This window comes from Pleurodeles waltl, chromosome 1_1, assembly GCF_031143425.1.
Source record: "Pleurodeles waltl isolate 20211129_DDA chromosome 1_1, aPleWal1.hap1.20221129, whole genome shotgun sequence".
NCBI classification, from domain to species: domain Eukaryota; kingdom Metazoa; phylum Chordata; class Amphibia; order Caudata; family Salamandridae; genus Pleurodeles; species Pleurodeles waltl.
In genome coordinates this window covers 15,464,141-15,490,491 of record NC_090436.1, presented here as the reverse complement: position 1 = coordinate 15,490,491, position 26,351 = coordinate 15,464,141, and the positions used below count along the sequence as shown (strand labels likewise).

Below are 26,351 nucleotides of genomic sequence, written 5' to 3'. Positions count from 1 at the left end.
TCTAAGTTGGTCTCCGGCGACGTGGGACACCTTTGTGCAACTTCGGCGAGCACTGTTTCACGCATCCTCGTATTGCCTGTTTCTGGCACTTCTCCGGGCACTACCTGCTTCAGAGAGGGCTCCTCGTTTTGCTCGACGTCCCCTCTCTCTCCAGGTCCAATTTGCGACCTCCTGGTCCCTCCTGGGCCTCAGCAGTGTCCAAAAACGCCAACCGCACAATTTGCAGCTAGCAAGGCTTGTTGGCGTCCTTTTGGCGGGAAAACACTTCTGCACGACTCTCCAAGGCGAGTGGGATCCGTCCACCAAAGGGGAAGTCTCTAGCCCTTTTCGTTCCTGCAGAAACCTTTGCTTCTTCTGTCCAGTCGAAGCTTCTTTGCACCCACAGCTGGCATTTCCTGGGCATTTGCCCATCTCCGACTTGCTTGTGACTTTTGGACTTGGTCCCCTTGTTCCACAGGTACCCTAGATTGGAAATCCACAGTTGTTGCATTGTTGGTTTGTGTCTTTCCTGCATTATTCCTCTATTACGACTTCTTTGTCTTCTGGGGAACTTCAGTGCACTTTGCACTCACTTTTCAGGGTCTTGGGGAGGGCTAGTTTTCTAACTCTCACTATTTTCCAATAGTCCCAGCGACCCTCTACAAGGTCACATAGGTTTGGGGTCCATTCGTGGTTCGCATTCCACTTTTGGAGTATATGGTTTGTGTTGCCCCTATCCCTATGTGTCTCCATTGCATCCTATTGTAACTATACATTGTTTGCACTGTTTTCTAAGACTATACTGCATATTTTTAGTACTGTGTACATATAACTTGTGTATATTTGCTATCCTCACTCTGAGGGTACACTCTGAGATACTGTGACATATTGTCATAAAAATAAAGTACCTTTATTTTTAGTATAACTGTGTATTGTGTTTTCTTATGGTATTGTGCAAGTGACACTTGTGGTACTGTAGTAGCTTCACACGTCTCCTAGTTCAGCCTAAGCTGCTCTGCTAAGCTACCATTATCTATCAGCCTAAGCTGCTAGACACCCTCTACACTAATAAGGGATACCTGGGCCTGGTGCAAGGTGTAAGTACCCCTTGGTACTCACTACAAGCCAGTCCAGCCTCCTACACTCTGTTAGAACAATTAATAGGCAAAATCTCTAACTCAACCGTCTACTTACCAACATTTTCTTCCATAGCTCTAGTGTGTCTAGAGTTTGGTCTCCAAAAGCAGAATCTGAATAGGGGAGGAGTATCTCTCAAAGCGTGGCATCGATTTAAGAACGCACCAGTAGGCACTCTGGAAAAATGTATCTGGGAAGAACTAAGTGCCCTTCTAGGAGGTTCACCATGCATGGATCACATGGTCTTCATCGCTACCACAGGTATCAGACCTACTGGCTACTTCAGGTTTGGGGAAGGAATTCAAAAGGCTCCTACACAAGCAGATCTGGTTGATATCATCTTTGGAGGATAAAAATGAAATGACCAAGTGAGAAGATTCTTGGCAAATAATAAACAGCTGTTTGGTCCACAATCTTATGTATTTGCTTGCTTTTCACATTTCTTAGAAACCAGGCTTATGGGGTATCCTTTTAGTGTCCTGCCAATACTGGACAGCCTACCTCCATGGTCCAAAAAGACAGATACCAAGATTTGCAGGTTGTGTGGCCCTCAGAAGACACTCTGTTGCATATAATATGTATCTGCGCAACACTTCTGGCTGAACACAGAAGCCTCTTTAGAAAGCACATCTTTAGCCTGGGAGCTCGGACGTGTACGCATGCAGTCACCGAGTGCACGAAACCTGCAAATGTAGCACTCAGTGAGGGTTTTGTCAAAATCCGATGTAGTTTGCAAAACAGGTTGAGGCTACACGTTGTTCATTGCCTGCTGAATAACATCAAGAAAAGACAGATTTTGGAAAATGGAATTGATATAGCGCTTTAGCTTTTTTGCGGTGTAATTTTGCAATGGATAGGTTCTGTGTCTAACCTGATGGACTACTATAGTTTGAGAACTGACTCTGAATTCTGACTCAACATGTAACAGCTGCAATCCCTACATATTGTTACATGTACTCAATATGCCGACCCTAGTGACTTTAGAAAGCACCAAAAATGATCCTGTGACTTGGTCTACCATGCAACATCTAATGAAATACATCATGTTTAATGTACTAGAAGCACTGGCCTCTTTTTATGTCCAAAGAAGGTACTCTGCTATCATTCATCATGTTCCAGTTTGCATAGGACTCTATGCACTCTACCTTTACACAGTACAACACCCTAAAAAGTGATCCAGGGTGAATGTCCTACAAGCGCCAATCTAGCACAGCAACCCGCGTGTGTGGTGATAGCACTCAATCCTAATTGAGGTGGACTGGGATGTGACGTATATTCTCAACTAATATACAACAAAAGCATTTTTTGGCTTTTCTGAAAATCAATATTGTATTTTATCTTTTTATTGAATCCAGTTTTGCATGTGTTGGTCCTAAATTGCATCTATTTACTTTATTTGCAATAGCAGTTAACGTATATAGAATGTTATTTAATCATGCAATGGTTTTAATTAACAAATGCAAGGGAAAGACATAAAAAATGAAATAGTAATTGTGACAATAGCTTTCATTTAGGACGAGAACTACTACCCACCCTTAGGTGGCATGCTTCATCATAGGGTTCCTCCACGCACCACGCTAGGACGATTACGGTGTGGGCGACAACTCCCTTGTGTGAAGAAGGAGCACGTGGAGTGTTTCAGAGGTTCAGGGCCCTATGTAAACTGTGGCAGAAGTGTGCAGAGTGCAAAATAGTGAGCAGAGAGAAATAAACCTGCCTCTTGGGCAGCCGATAATGGCTTTTTTCGGTTTCTCGAAGGGATAGATTCAAACTAAGAGGGGAGAGAAACTTTAGCCTAATGATAGAGAGGTCTGCATATACCTGGCCGACCCGTGGCCCTACAAGGAGGTTCTTGGCATTCGACATGACCAATGTCTGTAATAGTTACTGAGGGATAAAGTGTGAATAAAATATTTAAAAAGAAATACAGACGGTGACCCACAATGTTGGTGGCAATAGACCACCTTATGATGAAGCATGCCACGTAAGGGTGGGTGAGGGTCCTCAGACTGAACAAAAGATTCTGTCACAATTACAGAGACAACCAAGTCCACAACTGTTAGAAATTGGGTTGTTGGTGAGTGGAGTGCAATTCCTGGTCTAGCAGCAACCACAACACTAGTCAAGGTAAGTGTCAGGCAAACCCTAAACTAACCTGTGCTCACCCTCTTGTATCTTGGCACAGAGCAGTCAGGCTTAACTTGGAGGCAGTTTGTGCAACACGACAAACAATTAAAATAGCAAACATCCAATAAGCAGAACTTGTGTTATGAATATTTAAGGAATACATAGCACTTAGAAGCAAGAACAGCCAATCAGGGATATCTGTTCAAGCAGCCCGGGACAGTCACAAGTTCAGGTCGAACGCGATGGAGAGCGGGCCACATTCAGGGACCTAGTGATGCTCGCTGAACAAAAAGATTTGGGGGTGCAGCAGTGTCGATCCCCGCAGTGGAGGTGATGTGTCGACTTTTCCTGTGCAGTGCTGGGGGATCCATTGATTTTCTCCAGGCAACAGAGGCAATGAGTCGGTTCAGATATGTGGCGGTCTGAAGACTTGTTCTATCCGTGCAGCAGCGGTGGTCGATCCACGCCACAAAGGCGTTGCGCCGGTTCTGATCCATGCAACAGGGGTGATGCGCTGGTTCCCATCGACAGAATGGAGCAATGTGCCAGTTCCAATCCTGCAGCAGCGGTGATGTAATGGGCTAGCACAGCATGTGTCGGTTTTGCTGAAGCAAGCATTTTAGGCCTGTAGGAAAGTACCATCTTGCCTGGCATGTTACCCCCATATTTCACCGTATATATGTTGTTTTAGTGTATGTGTCACTGGGACCCTGCCAGCCAGGGCCCCAGTGCTCATAAGTGTGCCCTGTATGTGTTACCTGTGTTATGACTAACTGTCTCACTGAGGCTCTGCTATCCAGAACCTCAGTGGTTATGCTCTCTCATTTCTTTCAAATTGTCACTAACAGGCTAGTGACCAATTTCACCAATTTACACTGGCTTACTGGAATACCCTTATAATTCCCTAGTATATGGTACTGAGGTACCAAGGGTATTGGGGTTCCAGGAGATCCCTATGGGCTGCAGCATTTCTTTTGCCACCCATAGGGAGCTCTGACAATTCTTACACAGGCCTGCCACTGCAGCCTGAGTGAAATAACGTCCACGTTATTTCACAGCCATTTACCACTGCACTTAAGTAACTTATAAGTCACCTATAAGTCTAACCTTCACCTGGTGAAGGTTGGGTGCTAAGTTACTTAGTGTGTGGGCACCCTGGCACTAACCAAGGTGCCCCCACATAGTTCAGGGAAAATTCCCCGGACTTTGTGAGTGCGGGGACACCATTACACGCGTGCACTACATATAGGTCACTACCTATATGTAGCTTCACAATGGTAACTCCGAATATGGCCATGTAACATGTCTATGATCATGGAATTGCCCCCTCTATGCCATCCTGGCATAGTTGGCACAATCCCATGATCCTAGTGGTCTGTAGCACAGACCCTGGTACTGCCAAACTGCCTTTCCTGGGGTTTCACTGCAGCTGCTGTGGGGATAGTCTGCCTCCTCTCTGCACTAGAAGCTCCGAAGAAATCTCCCGTGGGTCGACGGAATCTTCCCCCTGCAACCGCAGGCACCAAAAAGCTGCATTACCGGTCCCTTGGGTCTCCTCTCAGCACGACGAGCGAGGTCCCTCGAATCCAGCAACTGTGTCCAAGTGACCCCCACAGTCCAGTGACTCTTCAGCCCTGACATCTTTTTCCAAAGGGAGAGGGTGTAACACCCTCTCTCTGAGGAAGTCCTTTGTTCTGCCTTCCTGGGCCAAGCCTGGCTGGACCCCAGGAGGGCAGAAACCCATCTCTACATAAGCCAGTCTACACCGGTTCAAGGATCCCCCAGCCCTGCTCTGGCGCGAAACTGGACAAAGGAAAGGGGAGTGACCACTCCCCTGACCTGCACCTCCCCTGGGAGGTGCCCAGAGCTCCTCCAGTGTGTTCCAGACCTCTGCCATCGTGGAAACAAAGGTGCTGCTGGCACACTGGACTCCTCTGAGTGGCCAGTGCCAGCAGGTGACGTCAGAGACTCCTCCTGATAGGCTCCTCCAGGTGTTGCTAGCCTATCCTCTCTCCTAAGTAGCCAAACCTCCTTTTCTAGCTATTTAGGGTCTCTGCTTTGGGGAATTCTTTAGATAACGAATGCAAGAGCTCATCAGAGTTCCTCTGCATCTCTCTCTTCACCTTCTGCTAAGGAATCGACTGCTGACGGCGCTGGAAGCCTGCAAAACTGCAACAAAGTAGCAAAGACGACTACTGCGACCTTGTAACGCTGATCCTGACGCCTTCTCGACTGTTTTCCTGGTGGTGCATGCTGTGGGGATAGTCTGCCTCCTCTCTGCACTAGAAGCTCCGAAGAAATCTCCTGTGGGTCGACGGAATCTTCCCCCTGCAACCGCAGGCACCAAAGAACTGCATCACCAGTCTTCTGGGTCTCCTCTCAGCACGACGATCAAGGTCCTTTGAACTCAGCAACTCTGTCCAAGTGACTCCCACAGTCCAGTGACTCTTCAGTCCACGTTTGGTGGAGGTAAGTCCTTGCCTCCCCACGCTAGACTGCATTGCTGGGAACTGCGTGTTTTGCAGCTACTCTGGCTCTGTGCACTCTTCCAGGATTTCCTTTGTGCACAGCCAAGCCTGGGTCCCCGGCACTCTAAACTGCAGTGCACGACCTCCTGAGTTGTCCTCTGGCGTCGTGGGACCCTCTTCTGTGACTTCGGGTGAGCTCCGGTTCACTCCACTTCGTAGTGCCTGTTTAGGCACTTCTGCGGGTGGTGCTTGCTTCTGAGTGGGCTCTCTGTCCTGCTGGACGCCCCCTCTATCTCCTCACGCAATTGGCGACATCCTGGTCCATCCTGGGCCACAGCAGCATCCAAAAACCCTAACCGCGACCCTTGCAGCTAGCAAGGCTTGTTTGTGGTCTTTCTGCACGGAAACACGACTGCACGACTCTTCACGACGTGGGACATTCATCCTCCAAAGGGGAAGTTTCTAGCCCTTGTCGTTCTTGCAGAATCCACAGCTTCTACCATCCGATGGCAGCTTCTTTGCACCCAGCTGGCATTTCCAGGGCATCTGCCCACTCCCGACTTGATCGTGACTCTTGGACTTTGTACCCTTGTTCCACAGATACTCTCGTCAGGAAATCCATTGTTGTTGCATTGCTGGTGTTGGTCTTCCTTGCAGAATTCCCCTATCTCGACTTCTGTGCTCTTTGGGGAACTTAGGTGCACTTTGCACCCACTTTTCAGGGTCTTGGGGTGGGGGATTATAAGGGTGTTCCAGTATGCCAACGTGAATTGGTGAAATTGGTCACTAGCCTGTTAGTGACAATTTGGAAAGAAAATGAGAGAGCATAACCACTGAGGTTCTGGATAGCAGAGCCTCAGTGAGACAGTTAGTCATAACACAGGTAACACATACAGGGCACACTTATGAGCACTGGGGCCCTGGCTGGCAGGGTCCCAGTGACACATACAACTAAAACAACATATATACAGTGAAATATGGGGGTAACATGCCAGGCAAGATGGTACTTTCCTACAAGTGTGCCCTGTATGTGTTCCCTCTGTGATGACTAACTGTCTCACTGAGGCTCTGCTAACCAGAACCTCAGTGGTTATGCTCTCTCTGCTTTCTAAATTGTCACTAACAGGCTAGTGACCAATTTCACCAATTCACATTGGCATACTGGAACACCCTTATAATACCCTAGTATATGGTACTGAGGTACCCAGGGTATTGGGGTTCCAGGAGATCCCTATGGGCTGCAGCATTTCTTTTGCCACCCATAGGGAGCTCTGACAATTCTTACACAGGCCTGCCACTGCAGTCTGAGTGAAATAACGTCCACGTTATTTCACAGCCATTTACCACTGCACTTAAGTAACTTATAAGTCACCTATATGTCTAACCTTCACCTGGTGAAGGTTGGGTGCTAAGTTACTTAGTGCGTGGGCACCCTGGCACTAGCCAAGGTGCCCCCACATCGTTCAGGGCAAATTCCCCGGACTTTGTGAGTGCGGGGACACCATTTCATGCGTGCACTATACATAGGTCACTACCTATGTATAGCGTCACAATGGTAACTCCGAACATGGCCATGTAACATGTCTAAGATCATGGAATTGTCACCCCAATTCCATTCTGGCATTGGGGAGACAATTCCATGATCCCCAGAGTCTCTAGCACAGACCCGGGTACTGCCAAACTACCTTTCCCAGGGTTTCACTGCAGCTGCTGCTGCTGCCAACCCCACAGACAGGTTTCTGCCCTCCTGAGGCCCAACCAGGCCTGGCCCAGGAAGGCAGAACAAAGGACTTCCTCAGAGAGAGGGTGTTACACCCTCTCCCTTTGGAAAAAGGTGTCAGGGCTGGGGAGGAGTAGCCTCCCCCAGCCTCTGGAAATGCTTTGATGGGCACAGATGGTGCCCATCTCTGCATAAGCCAGTTTACACCGGTTCAGGGATCCCCCAGCCCTGCTCTGCGCGAAACTGGACAAAGGAAAGGGGAGTGACCACTCCCCTGACTTGCACCTCCCAGGGGAGGTGCCCAGAGCTCCTCCAGCGTGCCCCAGACCTCTGCCATCTTGGATTTAGAGGTGTGCTGGCACACTGGACTGCTCTGAGTGGCCAGGGCCAGCAGGTGACGTCAGAGACTCCTTCTGATAGGCTCTTACCTGTGTTACTAGCCTATCCTCCTTCCTAGGTAGCCAAACCTCCTTTTCTGGCTATTTAGGGTCTCTGCTTTGGGGAATTCTTCAGATACCGAATGCAAGAGCTCACCAGAGTTCCTCTGCACTTATCTCTTCACCTTCTGCCAAATGATCGACCGCTGACTGCTCAGGACGCCTGCAAAACTGCAACAAAGTAGCAAAGACGACTACTGCAACCTTGTATCGCTTCATCCTGCTGGCTTTCTCGCCTGTTTCCTGGTGGTACATGCTCTGGGGGTAGCCTGCCTCCTTTTTGCACCAGGAGCTCTGAAGAAATCTCCTGTGGGTCGACGGAATCTTCCCCCTGCAACTGCAGGCAACAAAAGACTGCATCATCGGTCATCTGGTTCCCCTCTTAGCACGACGAGCGTGGTCCCTGGAACTCAGCAACTCTGTCCAAGTGACTCCCACAGTCCAGTGACTCTTCAGTCCAAGTTTGGTGGAGGTAAGTCCTTGCCTCCCCACGCGAGACAGCATTGCTGGTCACCACGTGATTTGCAGCTGCTCCGGCCCCTGTGCACTCTTCCAGGATTTCCTTTGTGCACAGCCAAGCCTGGGTCCCCGTCACTCTAACCTGCAGTGCACAACCTTCTGAGTTGTCCTCCGGCATCGTGGGACTCCCTTTTCTGACTTCGGGTGGACTCCGGTTCACTCCTCTTCCAAGTGCCTGTTCCGGTACTTCTGCGGGTGCTGCCTGCTTCTGTGAGGGCTCCCTGACTTGCTGGGTGCAAATCTGTCTCCTCATCCAAGTGGCGACACCCTGGTCCCTCCTGGGCCACAGCAGCATCCAAAAACCCTAACCGCGACCCTTGCAGCTAGCAAGGCTTGTTTGCGGTCTTTCTGCGTGGGAACACCTCTGCAAGCTTCTTCATTACGTGGGACATCCATCCTCCAAAGGGGAAGTTCCTAGTCCTCTTCGTTCTTGCAGAATCAACAGCTTCTACCATCCAGTGGCAGCTTCTTTGCACCCTCAGCTGGCATTTCCTGGGCATCTGCCCACTCTCGACATTGTCGCGACTCTTGAACTTGGTCCCATTGTTTCACAGGTACTCAGGTCCGGAAGTGCACTGTTGTTGCTTTGCTGGTGTTGGTCTTCCTTGCAGAAACCCCCTATCACGACTTCTGTGCTCTCTGGGGGTTATAGGTGCACTTTACACCTACTTTTTAGGGTCATGGGGTGGGCTATTTTTCTAACCCTCACTGTTTTCTTACAGGCCCAGTGACCCTCTGCAAGCTCACATAGGTTTGGGATCCATTCGTGGTTTGCATTCCACTTTTGGAGTATATGGTTTGTGTTGCCCCTATCCCTATGTGCTCCTATTGCAATCTACTGTAACTTTACATTGCTTGCATTACTTCCTTTTGCTATTACTGCATATTTTTGGTATTGTGTACATATCTTGTGTATATTTGGCATCCTCATACTGAGGGTACTCACTGAGATACTTTTGGCATATTGTCATAAAAATAAAGTACCTTTATTTTTAGTATATCTGTGTATTGTGTTTTCATTTGATATTGTGCATATGACACCAGTGGTATAGTACGAGCTTTGCATGTCTCCTAGTTCAGCCTAAGCTGCTTTGCCATAGCTACCTTCTACCAGCCTAAGCTGCTAGAAACACCTCTTCTACACTAATAAGAGATGACTGGACCTGGTACAGAGTGTAAGTACCCCTTGGTACCCACTACAAGCCAGGCCAGCCTCCTACAAGGTCCACTTCCAAAAGTGCAGGACTAGGGTGGCACGACTTGGTAGGGCAGACTCACAGCTGCCAGTGTCCAGGTGCAGAGTTAGGTTGGTTGGAAAACCTTAATGTCCTTGACACTTCAGATCAGGAGACCAGTCTGCTGGCGCTTAGAGTCACTCTTGGTTCTGAGTTGGATAAATGCAGGGCCAGTCTTCACTCCTGGGCAAGAGGGCAGCAGGTCAACACAGCAGAGCACGGTTCCAGCAGAGAGGCAGTTCTTGTAGAAGCACAGCAGTCCTTCTTCCTGACAGAGTGCAAACAGGTCCAGCAGTGTATTGAGTTGGTAGTGTCAGAGTGCCACTACTTATACCCAGGTGGGCCTTTGAAGTTGGGGTGACTCCAAAGACAGGCCTTTGAGGTGCACAGAGGTCCTGCTCTTCCTGTCCTGGGTCCAGACTCACTACCGTGGGTTATTCAGCCCTCTGAATAGGGACAGGGCACAGCCTACTCAGGTGTGACGATGCAGTCAGACCCTCCCTCCCATCCTGCCAGAATGGCCCATCAAGTCACACCTAAGCTCCTGTGTGTGGCAGTCTAGGGGGAATACACACAGCCCAGCTGTCACCCACACAAGACAAGTGAGCAGAGACAGGCAGCAGGCACTAAAATGCAAAAGTAAGAAAATGCCAATTTTCTAATGCTGGCATTTTGCAGAATTGCAATCTAAAATCTGACTTGCCCATCATGTGTGATTTTAAATTGTGATTCCAGAGACACCAAAACTCGAAAACTTTTCCTCGTACAGATTGTGAATTGCACTTATAAATTGTAATACAATAGACCCAATGTTATCCAAAGTGAAAAACTACTTTAGGAGTGTTTTTGTTTTTTTACTATCAGGACATGTAAAATTTTGAAATACATGCCCTGCCTTTTAAACACATTGCACCCTGCCCTTTGGGTTGTCCAGGGTCTTCCTTAGGGGTGACTTATTTGTATAAAAAGGCCTGGCAAACGGGTTATTGTGCCAGGTCTACACAGCAGTGTAAAACTGCACATACAGTCTCTGCAAAGGCATGTATGAGACATGGTTAAAGGGCTACTTAAGTGGGTGGCACAACCAGTGCTGCAGGCCCATAAGTAGCATTTACAGGCCCTGGGGTATGTGTAGTGCACTTTACTAGGAATTTATAAGTAAATTAAATATGTCAATTGGGTATAGGCCAATGTTGCCATGTTTAGGGGAGAGAGCAAAGGCACTTTAGCACTGGTTAACAGTAGTAATGTGCACAGAGTCCTAAAGTCAGCACAAAAGAGGCCTGAAAAATGGAGAAGGTGGGCAAAATGCCAGGGCGAAGACCAACCTAAGGCTGTCAGGTCTAACGACAACCATCTACATGTTTGGGGCACTAAACCTTGTGCATCTCTTTCTTATTTAAATTATGAGTGTGGGAGTGATGCACAATTGGTCATCTAAATACCCCCAATTGACCCCCTTTTGAGTAAAGTTACAAGGTCAAGTAACACCAGTTATAGGGAGTGACCAAACTTTTCAAGTAAGTGCAGGTACTCAGTTTTCATACAATGGCACAGGTAAAAAAATGTCTGTGCCCCTTCTAAAAACAGAATACCACCACACTAAGTGAAAACATGTCCTGGGTTGAGAGGGAAGTAGAACTCCTGAGCAAAAAGAGGTCCTCTGTGGGTGTTCGCCAGACATCAGAACCCTGGTCTGGTGTAAACAAAAAGCAATTTGAAAGGCTACTCCTCACTGTGAAAAACATACCGGGCGTTCAAGTGTACAAGTGCAGGTCAACACTAATTTATCATCTATTTTCAAATACTTTGTAAATTAAAAACAACTCCACTTACATGGCTGTTAAGTCAATAACCTCAGGTGGTCTAGATGGAAAAACATTACAGAGAAAAGACAGCATTAATGAAACTTGAAAGTGATTCAAGGTGGAAATATCAAATGAGACATTTTAAAACAGAACAGATCTGTACAGTCTCCAACCAGCAAACAAAATGGACTCATCCAAAGAATGCATTTTAACATCACCGATAATAGAGCTTTGCCAGCTGGACAACGTGCTTAGCGTTTACAAGTACATTAATCATAAGCAGTTTAACAATTCTACAATTACACTTAACTGAATATCACAGATAGATCAAATGCAAAACAAAACAACATTTGATATGCTTATTAAGTATACAAATGAGACTTACGGCATTGGTACTTCACAGACATCTGATCTAACAGGAAAAAAGAAAAAATGATAGAAAATTTAATTGGTATAAAACTGGAATACACACTCTTAAAAACATTTTAAACATAATGGGGGTTATTACAACTTCGGAGGAGGTGTTAATCCGTCCCAAAAGTGACGGTAATGTGACGGATATACCACCAGATGTATTACGAGTCCATTATATCCTATGGAACTCGTAATACGGCTGGTGTCACTTTACCGTCACTTTTGGGACGGATTAACACCTCCTCCAAAGTTGTAATAACCCCCAATGTCTCAACAATTTTATTCCAGTCTGTTGTGGTAAAGTCCTGCGCCCAACCCCCTTCTGCACACTGCCTGCAGCCCGGCCTGTGCCTCTGTGTCCTTAATGGAATTGAAACCTTCTGTTAAGGTAGCAAGGAAATTCAGTGCCATTCTGCCTGCCTTTCCAGTACAACTAACTTAAAATGGAGGCCAGCACAGAAGTGTGCTTACCCGTCATCCTCATCTTCATCGTGGTCGGAGTCTGTTTCACTAACGTCATCATACTGGAGAACTTTCAACTTCTTCTAGAGAAAGAAAAGAGGTTTGTAGGAGGCTGGACTGGCTTGTAGTGAGTACCAAGGGGTACTTGCACCTTGCACCAGGCCCAGTTATCCCTTATTAGTGTATAGGGTGTCTAGCAGCATAGGCTGATAGATAATGGTAGCTTAGCAGAGCAGCTTAGGCTGAACTAGGAGACGAGTGAAGCTCCTACAGTACCACTAGTGTCACTTTCACAATATCATAAGAAAACACAATACACAGTTATACTAAAAATAAAGGTACTTTATTTTTATGACAATATGCCAAAGTATCTCAGAGTGTACCCTCAGTGAGAGGATAGGAAAAATACACAAGATATATGTACACAATACCAAAAATATGCAGTATAGTCTTAGAAAACAGTGCAAACAATGTATAGTTACAATAGGATGCAATAAGGACACATAGGGATAGGGGCAACACAAACCATATACTCCAAAAGTGGAATGCGAACCACGAATGGACCCCAAACCTATGTGACCTTGTAGAGGGTCGCTGGGACTATTAGAAAATAGTGAGGGTTAGACAAATAGCCCACCCCAAGACCCTGAAAAGTGAGTGCAAAGTGCACTAAAGTTCCCCAAAGGACAAAGAAGTCGTGATAGGGGAATACTGCAGGAAAGACACAAACCAGCAATGCAACAACAATGGATTTCCAGTCGAGGGTACCTGTGGAACAAGGAGACCAAGTCCAAAATTCACAAGCAAGTCGGAGATGGGCAGATGCCCAGGAAATGCCAGCTGTGGGTGCAAAGAAGCTTCTACTGGACAGAAGAAGCTAAGGTTTCTGCAGGAACGACAAGGGCTAGAGACTTCCCCTTTGGAGGACGGATCCCGCACGCCGTGGAAAGTCGTGCAGAAGTGTTTTCCCGCCGAAAAACCGCCAACAAGCCTTGCTAGCTGCAAATTGTGCGGTAAGCGTTTTTGGATGCTGCTGTGGCCCAGGAGGGACCAGGATGTTGCAAATTGCGTCAGGAGAGAGAGGGGACATCGAGCAAGACAAGGAGCCCTCTCAGCAGCAGGTAGCACCCGGAGAAATGCCAGAAACAGGCACTACAAGGATGCGTGAAACAGTGCTCACCCAAAGTTACACAAAGGAGTCCCACGTCACCGGAGACCAACTTAGAAAGTCTTGCAATGCAGGTTAGAGTGCCGTGGACCCAGGCTTGGCTGTGCACAAAGGATTTCCGCCGGAAGTGCACAGGGGCCGGAGTAGCTGCAAAAGTTGCAGTTCCCAGCAATGCAGTCTAGCGAGGTGAGGCAAGGACTTACCTCCACCAAACTTGGACTGAAGAGTCACTGGACTGTGGGGGTCACTTGGACAGAGTTGCTGGATTCGAGGGACCTCGCTCGTCGTGGTGCCTGCGGTTGCAGGGGGAAGATTCCGTTAACCCACGGGAGATTTCTTCGGAGCTTCTAGTGCAGAGAGGAGGCAGACTACCCCCACAGCATGCACCACCAGGAAAACAGTCGAGAAGGCGGCAGGATCAGCGTTACAGAGTTGCAGTAGTCGTCTTAGCTACTTTGTTGCAGTTTTGCAGGCTTCCAACGCGGTCAGCAGTCGATTCCTTGGCTGAAGGTGAAGAGAGAGATGCAGAGGAACTCTGATGAGCTCTTGCATTCGTTATCTAAAGTTTCCCCAGAGACAGAGACCCTAAATAGCCAGAAAAGAGGGTTTGGCTACCTAGGAGAGAGAATAGGCTAGCAACACCCGAAGGAGCCTATCAGAAGGAGTCTCTGACGTCACCTGGTGGCACTGGCCACTCAGAGCAGTCCAGTGTGCCAGCAGCACCTCTGTTTCCAAGATGGCAGAGGTCTGGAGCACACTGGAGGAGCTCTGAACACCTCCCAGGGGAGGTGCAGGTCAGGGGAGTGGTCACTCCCCTTTCCTTTGTCCAGCTTCGCGCCAGAGCAGGGCTAAGGGGTCCCTGAACCGGTGTAGACTGGCTTATGCAGAATTGGGCACATCTGTGCCCAAGAAAGCATTTCCAGAGGCTGGGGAGGCTACTCCTCCCCTGCCTTCACACCATTTTCCAAAGGGAGAGGGTGTAACACCCTCTCTCAGAGGAAGTCCTTTGTTCTGCCATCCTGGGACAAGCCTGGCTTGACCCCAGGAGGGCAGAAATCTGTCTGAGGGGTTGGCAGCAGCAGCAGCTGCAGTGAAACCCCAGAAAAGGCAGTTTGGCTGTACTAGGGTCTGTGCTACAGACCACTGGGATCATGGGATTGTGCCAACTATGCCAGGATGGCATAGAGGGGGCAATTCCATGATCATAGACATGTTACATGGCCATATTCGGAGTTACCATTGTGAAGCTACATATAGGTAGTGACCTATATGTAGTGCACGCGTGTAATGGTGTCCCCGCACTCACAAAGTCCGGAGAATTGGCCCTGAACAATGTGGGGGCACCTTGGCTAGTGCCAGGGTGCCCTCACACTAAGTAACTTTGCACCTAACCTTTACTAGGTAAAGGTTAGACATATAGGTGACTTATAAGTTACTTAAGTGCAGTGTAAAATGGCTGTGAAATAACGTGGACGTTATTTCACTCAGGCTGCAGTGGCAGGCCTGTGTAAGAATTGTCAGAGCTCCCTATGGGTGGCAAAAGAAATGCTGCAGCCCATAGGGATCTCCTGGAACCCCAATACCCTGGGTACCTTAGTACCATATACTAGGGAATTATAAGGGTGTTCCAGTAAGCCAATGTAAATTGGTAAAATTGGTCACTAGCCTGTTAGTGACAATTTGAAAGCAATGAGAGAGCATACCCACTGAGGTTCTGGTTAGCAGAGCCTCAGTGAGACAGTTAGGCACCACACAGGGAACACATACATATAGGCCACAAACTTATGAGCACTGGGGTCCTGAGTAGCAGGGTCCCAGTGACACATATCAAACATACTGAAAACATAGGGTTTTCACTATGAGCACTGGGTCCTGGCTAGCAGGATCCCAGTGAGACAGTAAAACACCCTGACATACACTCACAAACAGGCCAAAAGTGGGGGTAACAAGGCTAGAAATAGGCTACTTTCTCACACAACCCCCCCCCCCCAAACGAAGAAGAATAAGGCTAACCTTGGCCAGTTGAGACTTTATTGTCTAAGTGGTGATAAGTAGAGAGTAGCTCTGCAATAGACTGGTTACTCCCTTTATCATCCACTATATGGTTACTTCCCTGTGGGGATGTAAACGACCCTGTTTGAAGTTTTTTAGCTAAGCAACAATGTGAAGATGTATTATCATTGTTTCTATCAGTAAGTTTTAGTTTAGAGCAGTGGGAATTGTCCACTGAACCTATTTGCAGTGATGAAAATGCCAGACAGGGATGCTGTCTCAGTAAAGCCATAGCTGGGCAAAAACTTTGTCCATATGGCTGGAAGAGAGAACAGGGTTGCTGTTTCTCTTGAGTTGGAGCAGGGCAGGGATTCTGTCCTGTGAGCTCCACACTAGGGCAGGGATGCTGTCCTAAGTGTTGTGAGGCAGTGCAGAGTTTCTGCACTAAAGTTTCTCTGGGAGGGTTGGAGGGATGCTCCATGTTAACTAAAATGGTGCTCTTTTTCTCACCAATGTTAGTTATCCCACAGAGAGGTACTTCTAGCTCAGGGAGTCCAGCTTTGCCAGCTGATGATTCCCTTGGAACAGGTGCCACCCCAGGAGAGGTTTCTCCCACCACAGGAATGGTATCCTGAATGGTAGAGTGGTTAGGGGATACTGTGATACCCTTTTTACCTGTTAATAGAGAGGGACCCTGAGTTTTCAGGCCTTCTCTCCTTTGCTTTTTCATTTCTGTAGAAATGAGAGGGAACAATTCCTCAGGGATGCCCAGCATGGCTGCATGGGCATAAAACTCTACATCAGCCCAACCTGAGGCCTCTAGGTCATTACCTAAGAGACAGTCTACAGGTAAGCTAGGTGATACCACCACCTGCTTAGGGCCAGTAACTCCACCCAAACTAAACTGAATTATAGCTAAGGGAAGAAACTTAGTGGAGTTATGGACATCAATAATCTTATACTGTTGTCCAATGATGTGTTGATCAGGGTGCACTAGGTTTTCAGTCAACAAAGTGATACTGGCACCTGTGTCCCTGTAGGCCAAGGCCTCAACACCATTTATTGAAACTGTCTGCCTGTACTTATCCATTGTAAGGGGACAAGCAGCCAGTGTGGCAAGGCCAATGCCACTAGGTGTGACAGAAACTGTCTTGGGACTGACTACCCCAATTTCTACTATGGACCCATAAGTGAACCCAACTACACCCTTAACTTGACTGTTGCCAGCAGTCCCACCACTAGTACCACTACTGCTAGGGGCACTAGAGCTTGATGTATTAGTGGTGGTAGGCTCAGGGGGTTTACCTGGACAGGACTTATCCCCTGGCCTATGGCCTCTATTTTTACACACAAAGCACCAAGGCTTTTTAAATTGTGTAGGTTGAGAAGAAGAGGAAGAATTTGTTTTATCCCCACCCCCGAAGAGTGTTTAAGATTTGAAGTAGGATCTTTGGTTTTACCCTTATCCCCATGCTTATCTTGAGATTTTTCACCATCTTTCTTCTTATTGTTCTCTTTGTCGCCCCCTGTATGAACTTTTCTGTTCACCCTTGTTCTGACCCATTTGTCTGCCTTCTTTCCCAATTCTTGGGGAGAGGTCAGATCAGAGTCCACCAAGTACTGGTGCAACAAATCAGACACACAATTATTAAGAATATGCTCTCTCAGGATCACGTTATACAGGCTGTCATAATCAGTAACTTTACTGCCATGTAACCACCCCTCCAAGGCCTTCACTGAATGGTCAATGAAATCAACCCAGTCTTGTGAAGACTCCTTTTTGGTCTCTCTGAACTTTATCCTGTATTGTTCAGTGGTTAAGCCATAACCATCCAGGAGTGCATTCTTAAGAACTGTAAAATTATTGGCATCACTTTCTTTCACAGTAAGGAGCCTATCCCTACCTTTTCCACTAAATGATAGCCATAGGATAGCAGCCCACTGCCTTTGAGGGACATCCTGTACAACACAGGCCCTCTCAAGTGCAGCAAACCACTTGTTAATGTCATCCCCCTCCTTATAAGGGGGAACTATCTTATGCAGATTCCTGGAATAATGCTCTTTTGCAGGATGACTATGGGGAATACTGCTGCTGCCACCATGGGTTTCAAAACCCAACTTCTGTCTTTCCTTCTCTAGTTCTAAAGACTGTCTATCCAAATCCAGCTGTTGCTTTTTAAGCTTCAGTCTGGTTTGTTCCACCCTCAACTTATTGAGTTCCCTTTCTAACAATCTGTCATCAGGGTTGGTGGGAGGGACATTCCTAGACACAGAGGTATGATGGGAATGAACAGAAGGAGACCTGTCCCTTACAGAGGGCACCCTAACAGCTTGGCTAACAGTGTAATGTGAGAGCACATCATCTGTATGATGTGACTCCACCTCAGTACCAACTATGCTAGACTGTCTAGTAATGGGCAGGCTAAGAAGTTTCTTTCCTGAACCTTTTCCTGGGGGAGTCCCTGGATCAGATTGGGAACCATTAGCTACTTTTTCAACAGATGGGGCACTTTTAGCCTTATCTTGTTCTCTAAGCATGTTAAGTAACAATTCCAAGGAAGGATTCTTCCCTACACTCAAACCTCTCTCTATGCAGAGACACCTTGCTCCTTTCCAGCTAAGGTGATCATATGCAATTTTGGACAGATCAACATTTTGGCCTGTGCCAGACATTTTTAGAGAGAGTTAAAGTGATAGAAAAAGAGAAAAAAGTTTTCAGAACTTTTTAGAAAGACAGAAGAAAAAAAACTTTTTAAACTTTTAAAAACTTTTTGAAAGTTTAGAAGTACTTTTCAGCACTTTAGAAAAGAGTGAAAAGAGGAAATGCAAAACTTTTTAGTTATGTGTACACACACTGAACTTGTTTTGTATATTTTTCTCTTATGAAAAGTACAATGACAAGAGTGGTAAGTAGTCTCAAAGCACTTATCCCACCGCTGCACAACCAATGTAGGAGGCTGGACTGGCTTGTAGTGAGTACCAAGGGGTACTTGCACCTTGCACCAGGCCCAGTTATCCCTTATTAGTGTATAGGGTGTCTAGCAGCATAGGCTGATAGATAATGGTAGCTTAGCAGAGCAGCTTAGGCTGAACTAGGAGACGAGTGAAGCTCCTACAGTACCACTAGTGTCACTTGCATAACATCATAAGAAAACACAATACACAGTTACACTAAAAATAAAGGTACTTTATTTTTATGACAATATGCCAAAGTATCTCAGAGTGTACCCTCAGTAAGAGGATAGGAAATATACACAAGATATATGTACACAATACCAAAAATATGCAGTATAGTCTTAGAAAACAGTGCAAACAATGTATAGTTACAATAGGATGCAATGGGGACACATAGGGATAGGGGCAACACAAACCATATACTCCAAAAGTGGAATGCGAACCACAAAAGGACCCCAAACCTATGTGACCTTGTAGAAGGTCGCTGGGACTATTAGAAAATAGTGAGGGTTAGAAAAATAGCCCACCCCAAGACCCTGAAAAGTGAGTGCAAAGTGCACTAAAGTTCCCCAAAGGACAAAGAAGTCGTGATAGGGGAATACTGCAGGAAAGACACAAACCAGCAATGCAACAATGATGGATTTCTAGTCGAAGGTACCTGTGGAACAAGGGGACCAAGTCCAAAAGTCACAAGCAAGTCGGAGATGGGCAGATGCCCAGGAAATGCCAGCTGTTGGTGCAAAGAAGCTTCTACTGGACAGAAGAAGCTAAGGTTTCTGCAGGAAAGACAAAGGCTAGAGACTTCCCCTTTGGAGGACAGATCTCTCACACCGTGGAGAGTTGTGCAGAAGTGTTTTCCGCCGAAAGACCGCAAACAAGCCTTGCTAGCTGCAAATCGTGCGGTAAGCGTTTTTGGATACTGCTGTGGCCCAGGAGGGACCAGGATGTCGCAATTTGCGTCAGGAGAGAGAGGAGATGTCGAGCAAGACAAGGAGCCCCCTCAGCAGCAGGTAGCACCTGGAGAAGTGCCAGAAACAGGCACTACAAGGATGCGTGAAATGTTAATCTCCCGAAGTTACACAAAGGAGTCCCACGTCGCCGGAGACCAACTTAGAAAGTCGTGCAATGCAGGTTAGAGTGCTGTGGACCCAGGCTTGGCTGTGCACAAAGGATTTCCGCTGGAAGTGCACAGGGGCCGGAGTAGCTGCAAAAGTCGCGGTTCCCAGCAATGCAGTCTGGCGTGGGGAGGCAAGGACTTACCTCCACCAAACTTGGACTGAAGAGTCACTGGACTGTGGGGGTCACTTGGACAGAGTTGCTGGATTCGAGAGACCTCGCTCGTCGTGCTGAGAGGAGACCCAAGGGACCTGTAATGCAGCTTTTTGGTGCCTGCGGTTGCAGGGGGAAGATTCCGTCGACCCACGGGAGATTTCTTCGGAGCTTCTAGTGCAGAGAGGAGGCAGACTACCCCCACAGCATGCACCACCAGGAAAACAGTCGAGAAGGCGGCAGGATCAGCGTTACAGAGTTGCAGTAGTCGTCTTAGCTACTTTGTTGCAGTTTTACAGGCTTCCAGCGCGGTCAGCAGTCGATTCCTTGGCAAAAGGTGAAGAGAGAGATGCAGAGGAACTCTGATGAGATCTTGCATTCGTTATCTAAAGTTTCCCCAGAGACAGAGACCCTAAATAGCCAGAAAAGAGGGTTTGGCTACTTAGGAGAGAGGATAGGCTAGCAACACCTTAAGGAGCCTATCAGAAGGAGTCTCTGACGTCACCTGGTGGCACTGGCCACTCTGAGCAGTCCAGTGTGCCAGCAGCACCTCTGTTTCCAAGATGGCAGAGGTCTGGAGCACACTGGAGGAGCTCTGGACACCTCCCAGGGGAGGTGCAGGTCAGGGGAGTGGTCACTCCCCTTTCCTTTGTCCAGCTTCGCGCCAGAGCAGGGCTAAGGGGTCCCTGAACCGGTGTAGACTGGCTTATGCAGAATTGGGCACATCTGTGCCCAAGAAAGCATTTCCAGAGGCTGGGGGAGGCTACTCCTCCCCTGCCTTCACACCATTTTCCAAAGGGAGAGGGTGGAACACCCTCTCTCAGAGGAAGTCCTTTGTTCTGCCATCCTGGGACAAGCCTGGCTTGACCCCAGGAGGGCAGAAATCTGTCTGAGGGGTTGGCAGCAGCAGCCAAAAGGCAGTTTGGCTGTACCAGGGTCTGTGCTACAGACCACTGGGATCATGGGATTGTGCCAACTATGCCAGGATGGCATAGAGGGGGCAATTCCATGATCATAGACATGTTACATGGCCATATTCGGAGTTACCATTGTGAAGCTAAATATAGGTAGTGACCTATATGTAGTGCACGCGTGTAATGGTGTCCCCGCACTCACAAAGTCCGGGGAATTGGCCCTGAACAATGTGGGGGCACCTTGGCTAGTGCCAGGGTGCCCTCACACTAAGTAACTTTGCACCTAACCTTTACTAGGTAACGGTTAGACATATAGGTGACTTATAAGTTACTTAAGTGCAGTGTAAAATGGCTGTGAAATAACGTGGACGTTATTTCACTCAGGCTGCAGTGGCAGGCCTGTGTAAGAATTGTCAGAGCTCCCTATGGGTGGCAAAAGAAATGCTGCAGCCCATAGGGATCTATTGGAACCCCAATACCCTGGGTACCTTAGTACCATATACTAGGGAATTATAAGGGTGTTCCAGTAAGCCAATGTAAATTGGTAAAATTGGTCACTAGCCTGTTAGTGACAATTTGAAAGCAATGAGAGAGCATAACCACTGAGGTTCTGGTTAGCAGAGCCTCAGTGAGACAGTTAGGCACCACACAGGGAACACATACATATAGGCCACAAACTTATGAGCACTGGGGTCCTGAGTAGCAGGGTCCCAGTGACACATAACAAACATACTGAAAACATAGGGTTTTCACTATGAGCACTGGGTCCTGGCTAGCAGGATCCCAGTGAGACAGTAAAACACCCTGACATACACTCACAAACAGGCCAAAAATGGGGGTAACAAGGCTAGACAGAGGCTACTTTCTCACACAACCCCCCCCCCCCCAAACGAAGGACAATAAGGCTAACCTTGGCCAGTTGAGACTTTATTGTCTAAGTGGTGATAAGTAGAGAGTAGCTCAGCAATAGACTGGTTACTCCCTTTATCATCCACTATATGGTTACTTCCCTGTGGGGATGTAAACAACCCTGTTTGAAGTTTTTTAGCTAAGCAACAATGTGAAGATGTATTATCAGTTTTTCTATCAGTAAGTTTTAGTTTAGAGCAGTGGGAATTGTCCACTGAACCTATTTGCAGTGATGAAAATGCCAGACAGGGATGCTGTCTCAGTAAAGCCATAGCTGGGCAAAAACGTTGTCCATATGGCTGGAAGAGAGAACAGGGTTGCTGTTTCTCTTGAGTTGGAGCAGGGCAGGGATGCTGTCCTATGAGCTCCACACTAGGGCAGGGATGCTGTCCTAAGTGTTGTGAGGCAGTGCAGAGTTTCTGCACTAAAGTTTCTCTGGGAGGGTTGGAGGGATGCTCCATGTTAGCTAAAATGGTGCTCTTTTTCTCACCAATGTTAGTTATCCCACAGAGAGGTACTTCCACCTCAGGGAGAACAGTTTTGCCAACTGATGATTCCCTTGGAACAGGTGCCACCCCAGGAGAGGTTTCTCCCACCACAGGAATGGTATCCTGAATGGTAGAGTGGTTAGGGGATACTGTGATACCCTTTTTACCTGTTAATAGAGTGGGATCCTGAGTTGTCAGGCCTTCTCTCCTTTGCTTTTTCATTTCAGTAGAAATGAGAGGGAACAATTCCTCAGGGATGCCCAGCATGGCTGCATGGGCATAAAACTCTACATCAGCCCAACCTGAGGCCTCTAGGTCATTACTGTAGGAGGCTGGACTGGCTTGTAGTGAGTACCAAGGGGTACTTGCACCTTGCACCAGGCCCAGTTATCCCTTATTAGTGTATAGGGTGTCTAGCAGCTTAGGCTGATAGATAATGGTAGCTTAGCAGAGCAGCTTAGGTTGAACTAGGAGACGTGTGAAGCTACTACAGTACCACTTAGTGTCATATGCACAATATCATAAGAAAACACAATACACAGTTATACTAAAAATTAAGGTACTTTATTTTTATGACAATATGCCAAAGTATCTTAGAGTGTACCCTCAGTGAGAGGATAGGAAATATACACAAGATATATATACACAATAGCAAAAATATGCAGTATAGTCTTAGAAAACAGTGCAAACAATGTATAGTTACAATAGGATGCAATGGGGAAACATAGGGATAGGGGCAACACAAACCATATACTCCAAAAGTGGAATGCGAACCACGAATGGACCCCAAACCTATGTGACCTTGTAGAGGGTCGCTGGGACTATTAGAAAATAGTGAGAGTTAGAAAAATAACCCTCCCCAAGACCCTGAAAAGTGAGTGCAAAGTGCACTAAAGTTCCCCTAAGGACAAAATAGTCGTGTTAGAGGAATAATGCAGGAAAGACACAAACCAGCAATGCAAAAACTGTGGATTTCCAATCTAGGGTACCTGTGGAACAAGGGGACCAAGTCCAAAAGTCACAAGCAAGTTGGAGATGGGCAGATGCCCAGGAAATGCTAGCTGCGGGTGCAAAGAAGCTTCTACTGGACAGAAGAAGCTGAGGTTTCTGCAGGAACGAAAAGGGCTAGAGACTTCCCCTTTGGTGGACGGATCCCTCTCGCCGTGGAGAGTCGTGCAGATGTGTTTTACCGCCGAAAGAACGCCAACAAGCCTTGCTAGCAGCAAATCGTACGTTTGACGTTTTTGGACGCTGCTGGAGCCCAGGAGGGACCAGGAGGTCGCAAATTGGACCTGAAGAGAGAGGGGACATCGGGCAAGACAAAGAGCCCTCACTAAAGCAGGTAGCACCCAGAGAAGTGCCAGAAACAGGCACTACGAGGATGCGTGAAACAGTGCTCGCCGAAGTTGCACAAAGGAGTCCCACGTCGCCGGAGACCAACTTAGAAAGTCGTGCAATGCAGGTTAGAGTGCCGTGGACCCAGACTTGGATGTGCACAAAGGATTTCCACCGTAAGTGCACAGGGGCCGGAGTAGCTGCAAAGTTGCGGTTACCAGCAATGCAGCCCAGCGATGTGAGGCAAGGACTTACCTCCACCAAACTTGGGCTGAAGAGTCACTGGACTGTGGGGGTCACTTGGACAGAGTCGCTGGATTCGAGGGACCTCGCTCGTCGTGCTGAGAGGAGACCCAAGGGACCGGTAATGCAGCTTTTTGGTGCCTGCGGTTGCAGGGGGAAGATTCCGTCGACCCACGGGAGATTTCTTCGGAGCTTCTGGTGCAGAGAGGAGGCAGACTACCCCCACAGCATGCACAAGCAGGAAAACAGTCGAGAAGGCGGCAGGATCAGCGTTACAGAGTTGCAGTAGTCGTCTTTGCTACTATGTTGCAGGTTTGCAGGCTTCCAGCGCGGTCAGCAGTCGATTCCTTATCAGAAGGTGAAGAGGGAGATGCAGAGGAACTCGGATGAGCTCTTGCATTCGTTATCTGAAGTTTCCCCAGAGACAGAGACCCTAAATAGCCAGAAAAGAGGGTTTGGCTACCTAGGAGAGAGGATAGGCTAGCAACACCTGAAGGAGCCTATCACAAGGAGTCTCTGACGTCACCTGGTGGCACTGGCCACTCAGAGCAGTCCAGTGTGCCAGCAGCACCTCTGTTTCCAAGATGGCAGAGGTCTGGAGCACACTGGAGGAGCTCTGGACACCTCCCAGGGGAGGTGCAGGTCAGGGGAGTGGTCACTCCCCTTTCCTTTGTCCAGTTTCGCGCCAGAGCAGGGGCTAAGGGGTCCCTGAACCGGTGTAGACTGGCTTATGCAGAATTGGGCACATCTGTGCCAAAGAAAGCATTTCCAGAGGCTGGGGGAGGCTACTCCTCCCCTGCCTTCACACCATTTTCCAAAGGGAGAGGGTGTCACACCCTCTCTCGGAGGAAGTTCTTTGTTCTGCCATCCTGGGCCAGGCCTGGCTGGACCCCAGGAGGGCAGTTGCCTGTCTGAGGGGTTGGCAGCAGCAGCAGCTGCAGTGAAACCCCAGGAAGGGCAGTTTGGCAGTACCAGGGTCTGTGCTACAGACCACTGGGATCATGGGATTGTGCCAACTATGCCAGGATGGTATAGAGGAGGCAATTCCATGATCATAGACATGTTACATGGCCATATTCAGAGTTACCATGGTGAAGCTACATATAGGTAGTGACCTATATGTAGTGCACGCGTGTAATGGTGTCCCCGCACACACAAAGTTCAGGGAATTGGCTCTGAACAATGTGGGGGCACCTTGGCTAGTGCCAGGGTGCCCTCACACTAAGTAACTTTGCACCTAACCTTTACCAGGTAAAGGTTAGACATATAGGTGACTTATAAGTTACTTAAGTGCAGTGTAAAATGGCTGTGAAATAACGTGGACGTTATTTCACTCAGGCTGCAGTGGCAGGCCTGTGTAAGAATTGTCAGAGCTCCCTATCGGTGGCAAAAGAAATGCTGCAGCCCATAGGGATCTCCTGGAACCCCAATACCCTGGGTACCTCAGTACCATATACTAGGGAATTATAAGGGTGTTCCAGTAAGCCAATGTAAATTGGTAAAATTGGTCACTAGCCTGTTAGTGACAATTTGAAAGTAATGAGAGAGCATAACCACTGAGGTTCTGGTTAGCAGAGCCTCAGTGAGACAGTTAGGCACCACACAGGGAACATATACATGCACACCTATGAGCACTGGGGCCCTGTGTGACAGGGTCCCAGTGACACATACATATAGGCCACAAACCTATGAGCACTGGGGTCCTGACCAGCAGGATCCCAGTGACACATAACAAACATACTGAAAACATAGTGTTTTCACTATGAGCACTGAGGCCTGGCTATCAGGATCCCAGTGAGACAGTGAAAACAGTGACAAACACCCTGACATACACTCACAAACAGGCAAAAAGTGGGGGTAACAAGGCTAGAAAGAGGCTACCTTCTCACACAACCCCCCCCCAAACGAAGGACAATAAGGCTAACCTTGGCCAGTTGAGACTTTATTGTCTAAGTGGTGATAAGTAGAGAGTAGCTCTGCAATAGACTGGTTACTCCCTTTATCATCCACTATATGGTTACTTCCCTGTGGGGATGTAAACCACCCTGTTTGAAGTTTTTTAGCTAAGCAACAATGTGAAGATGTATTTTCAGAGTTTCTATCAGTAAGTTTTAGTTTAGAGCAGTGGGAATTGTCCACTGAACCTATTTGAAGTGATGGAAATGCCAGACAGGGATGCTGTCTCAGAAAAGCCATAGCTGGGCAAATACTTTGTCCATATGGCTGGAAGAGAGAACAGGGATGCTGTTTCTCTTGGGTTGGAGCAGGGCAGGGATGCTGTCCTATCAGCTCCACACTAGGGCAGGGAAGCTGTCCTAAGTGTTGTGAGGCAGTGCAGAGTTTCTGCACTAAAGTTTCTCTGGGAGGGTTGGAGGGATGCTCCATGTTAACTAAAATGGTGCTCTTTTTCTCACCAATGTTAGTTATCCCACAGAGAGGTACTTGCACCTCAGGGAGTACAGTTTTGCCAACTGATGATTCCCTTGGAACAGGTGCCACCCCAGGAGAGGTTTCTCCCACCACAGGAATGGTATCCTGAATGGTAGGGTGGTTAGGGGATACTGTGATACTCTTTTTACCTGTTGATTGAGAGGGTTCCTGAGTTTTCAGGCCTTCTCTCCTTTGCTTTTTCATTTCAGTAGAAATGAGAGGGAACAATTCCTCAGGGATGCCCAGCATGGCTGCATGGGCATAAAACTCTACATCAGCCCAACCTGAGGCCTCTAGGTCATTACCTAAGAGACAGTCTACAGGTAAGCTAGGTGATACCAC

At 47.8% G+C, this 26,351-nt stretch overlaps 1 protein-coding gene across 1 annotated transcript in view; it reads right to left on the bottom strand.

The window, feature by feature from the left end:
- The window catches only part of LOC138288056 (nucleophosmin-like), a 248,665-nt gene that overhangs the window by 44,678 nt on the left and 177,636 nt on the right, over positions 1-26,351 (bottom strand). The window contains exons 4-6 of the mRNA XM_069229299.1: positions 12,316-12,386; positions 11,816-11,842; positions 11,459-11,488 (exon numbers count right to left, since the gene is read on the bottom strand). Of these exons, the coding sequence (XP_069085400.1) occupies positions 11,459-11,488; positions 11,816-11,842; positions 12,316-12,386 (128 nt within the window). The remainder of the gene's footprint in view (positions 1-11,458; positions 11,489-11,815; positions 11,843-12,315; positions 12,387-26,351) is intronic.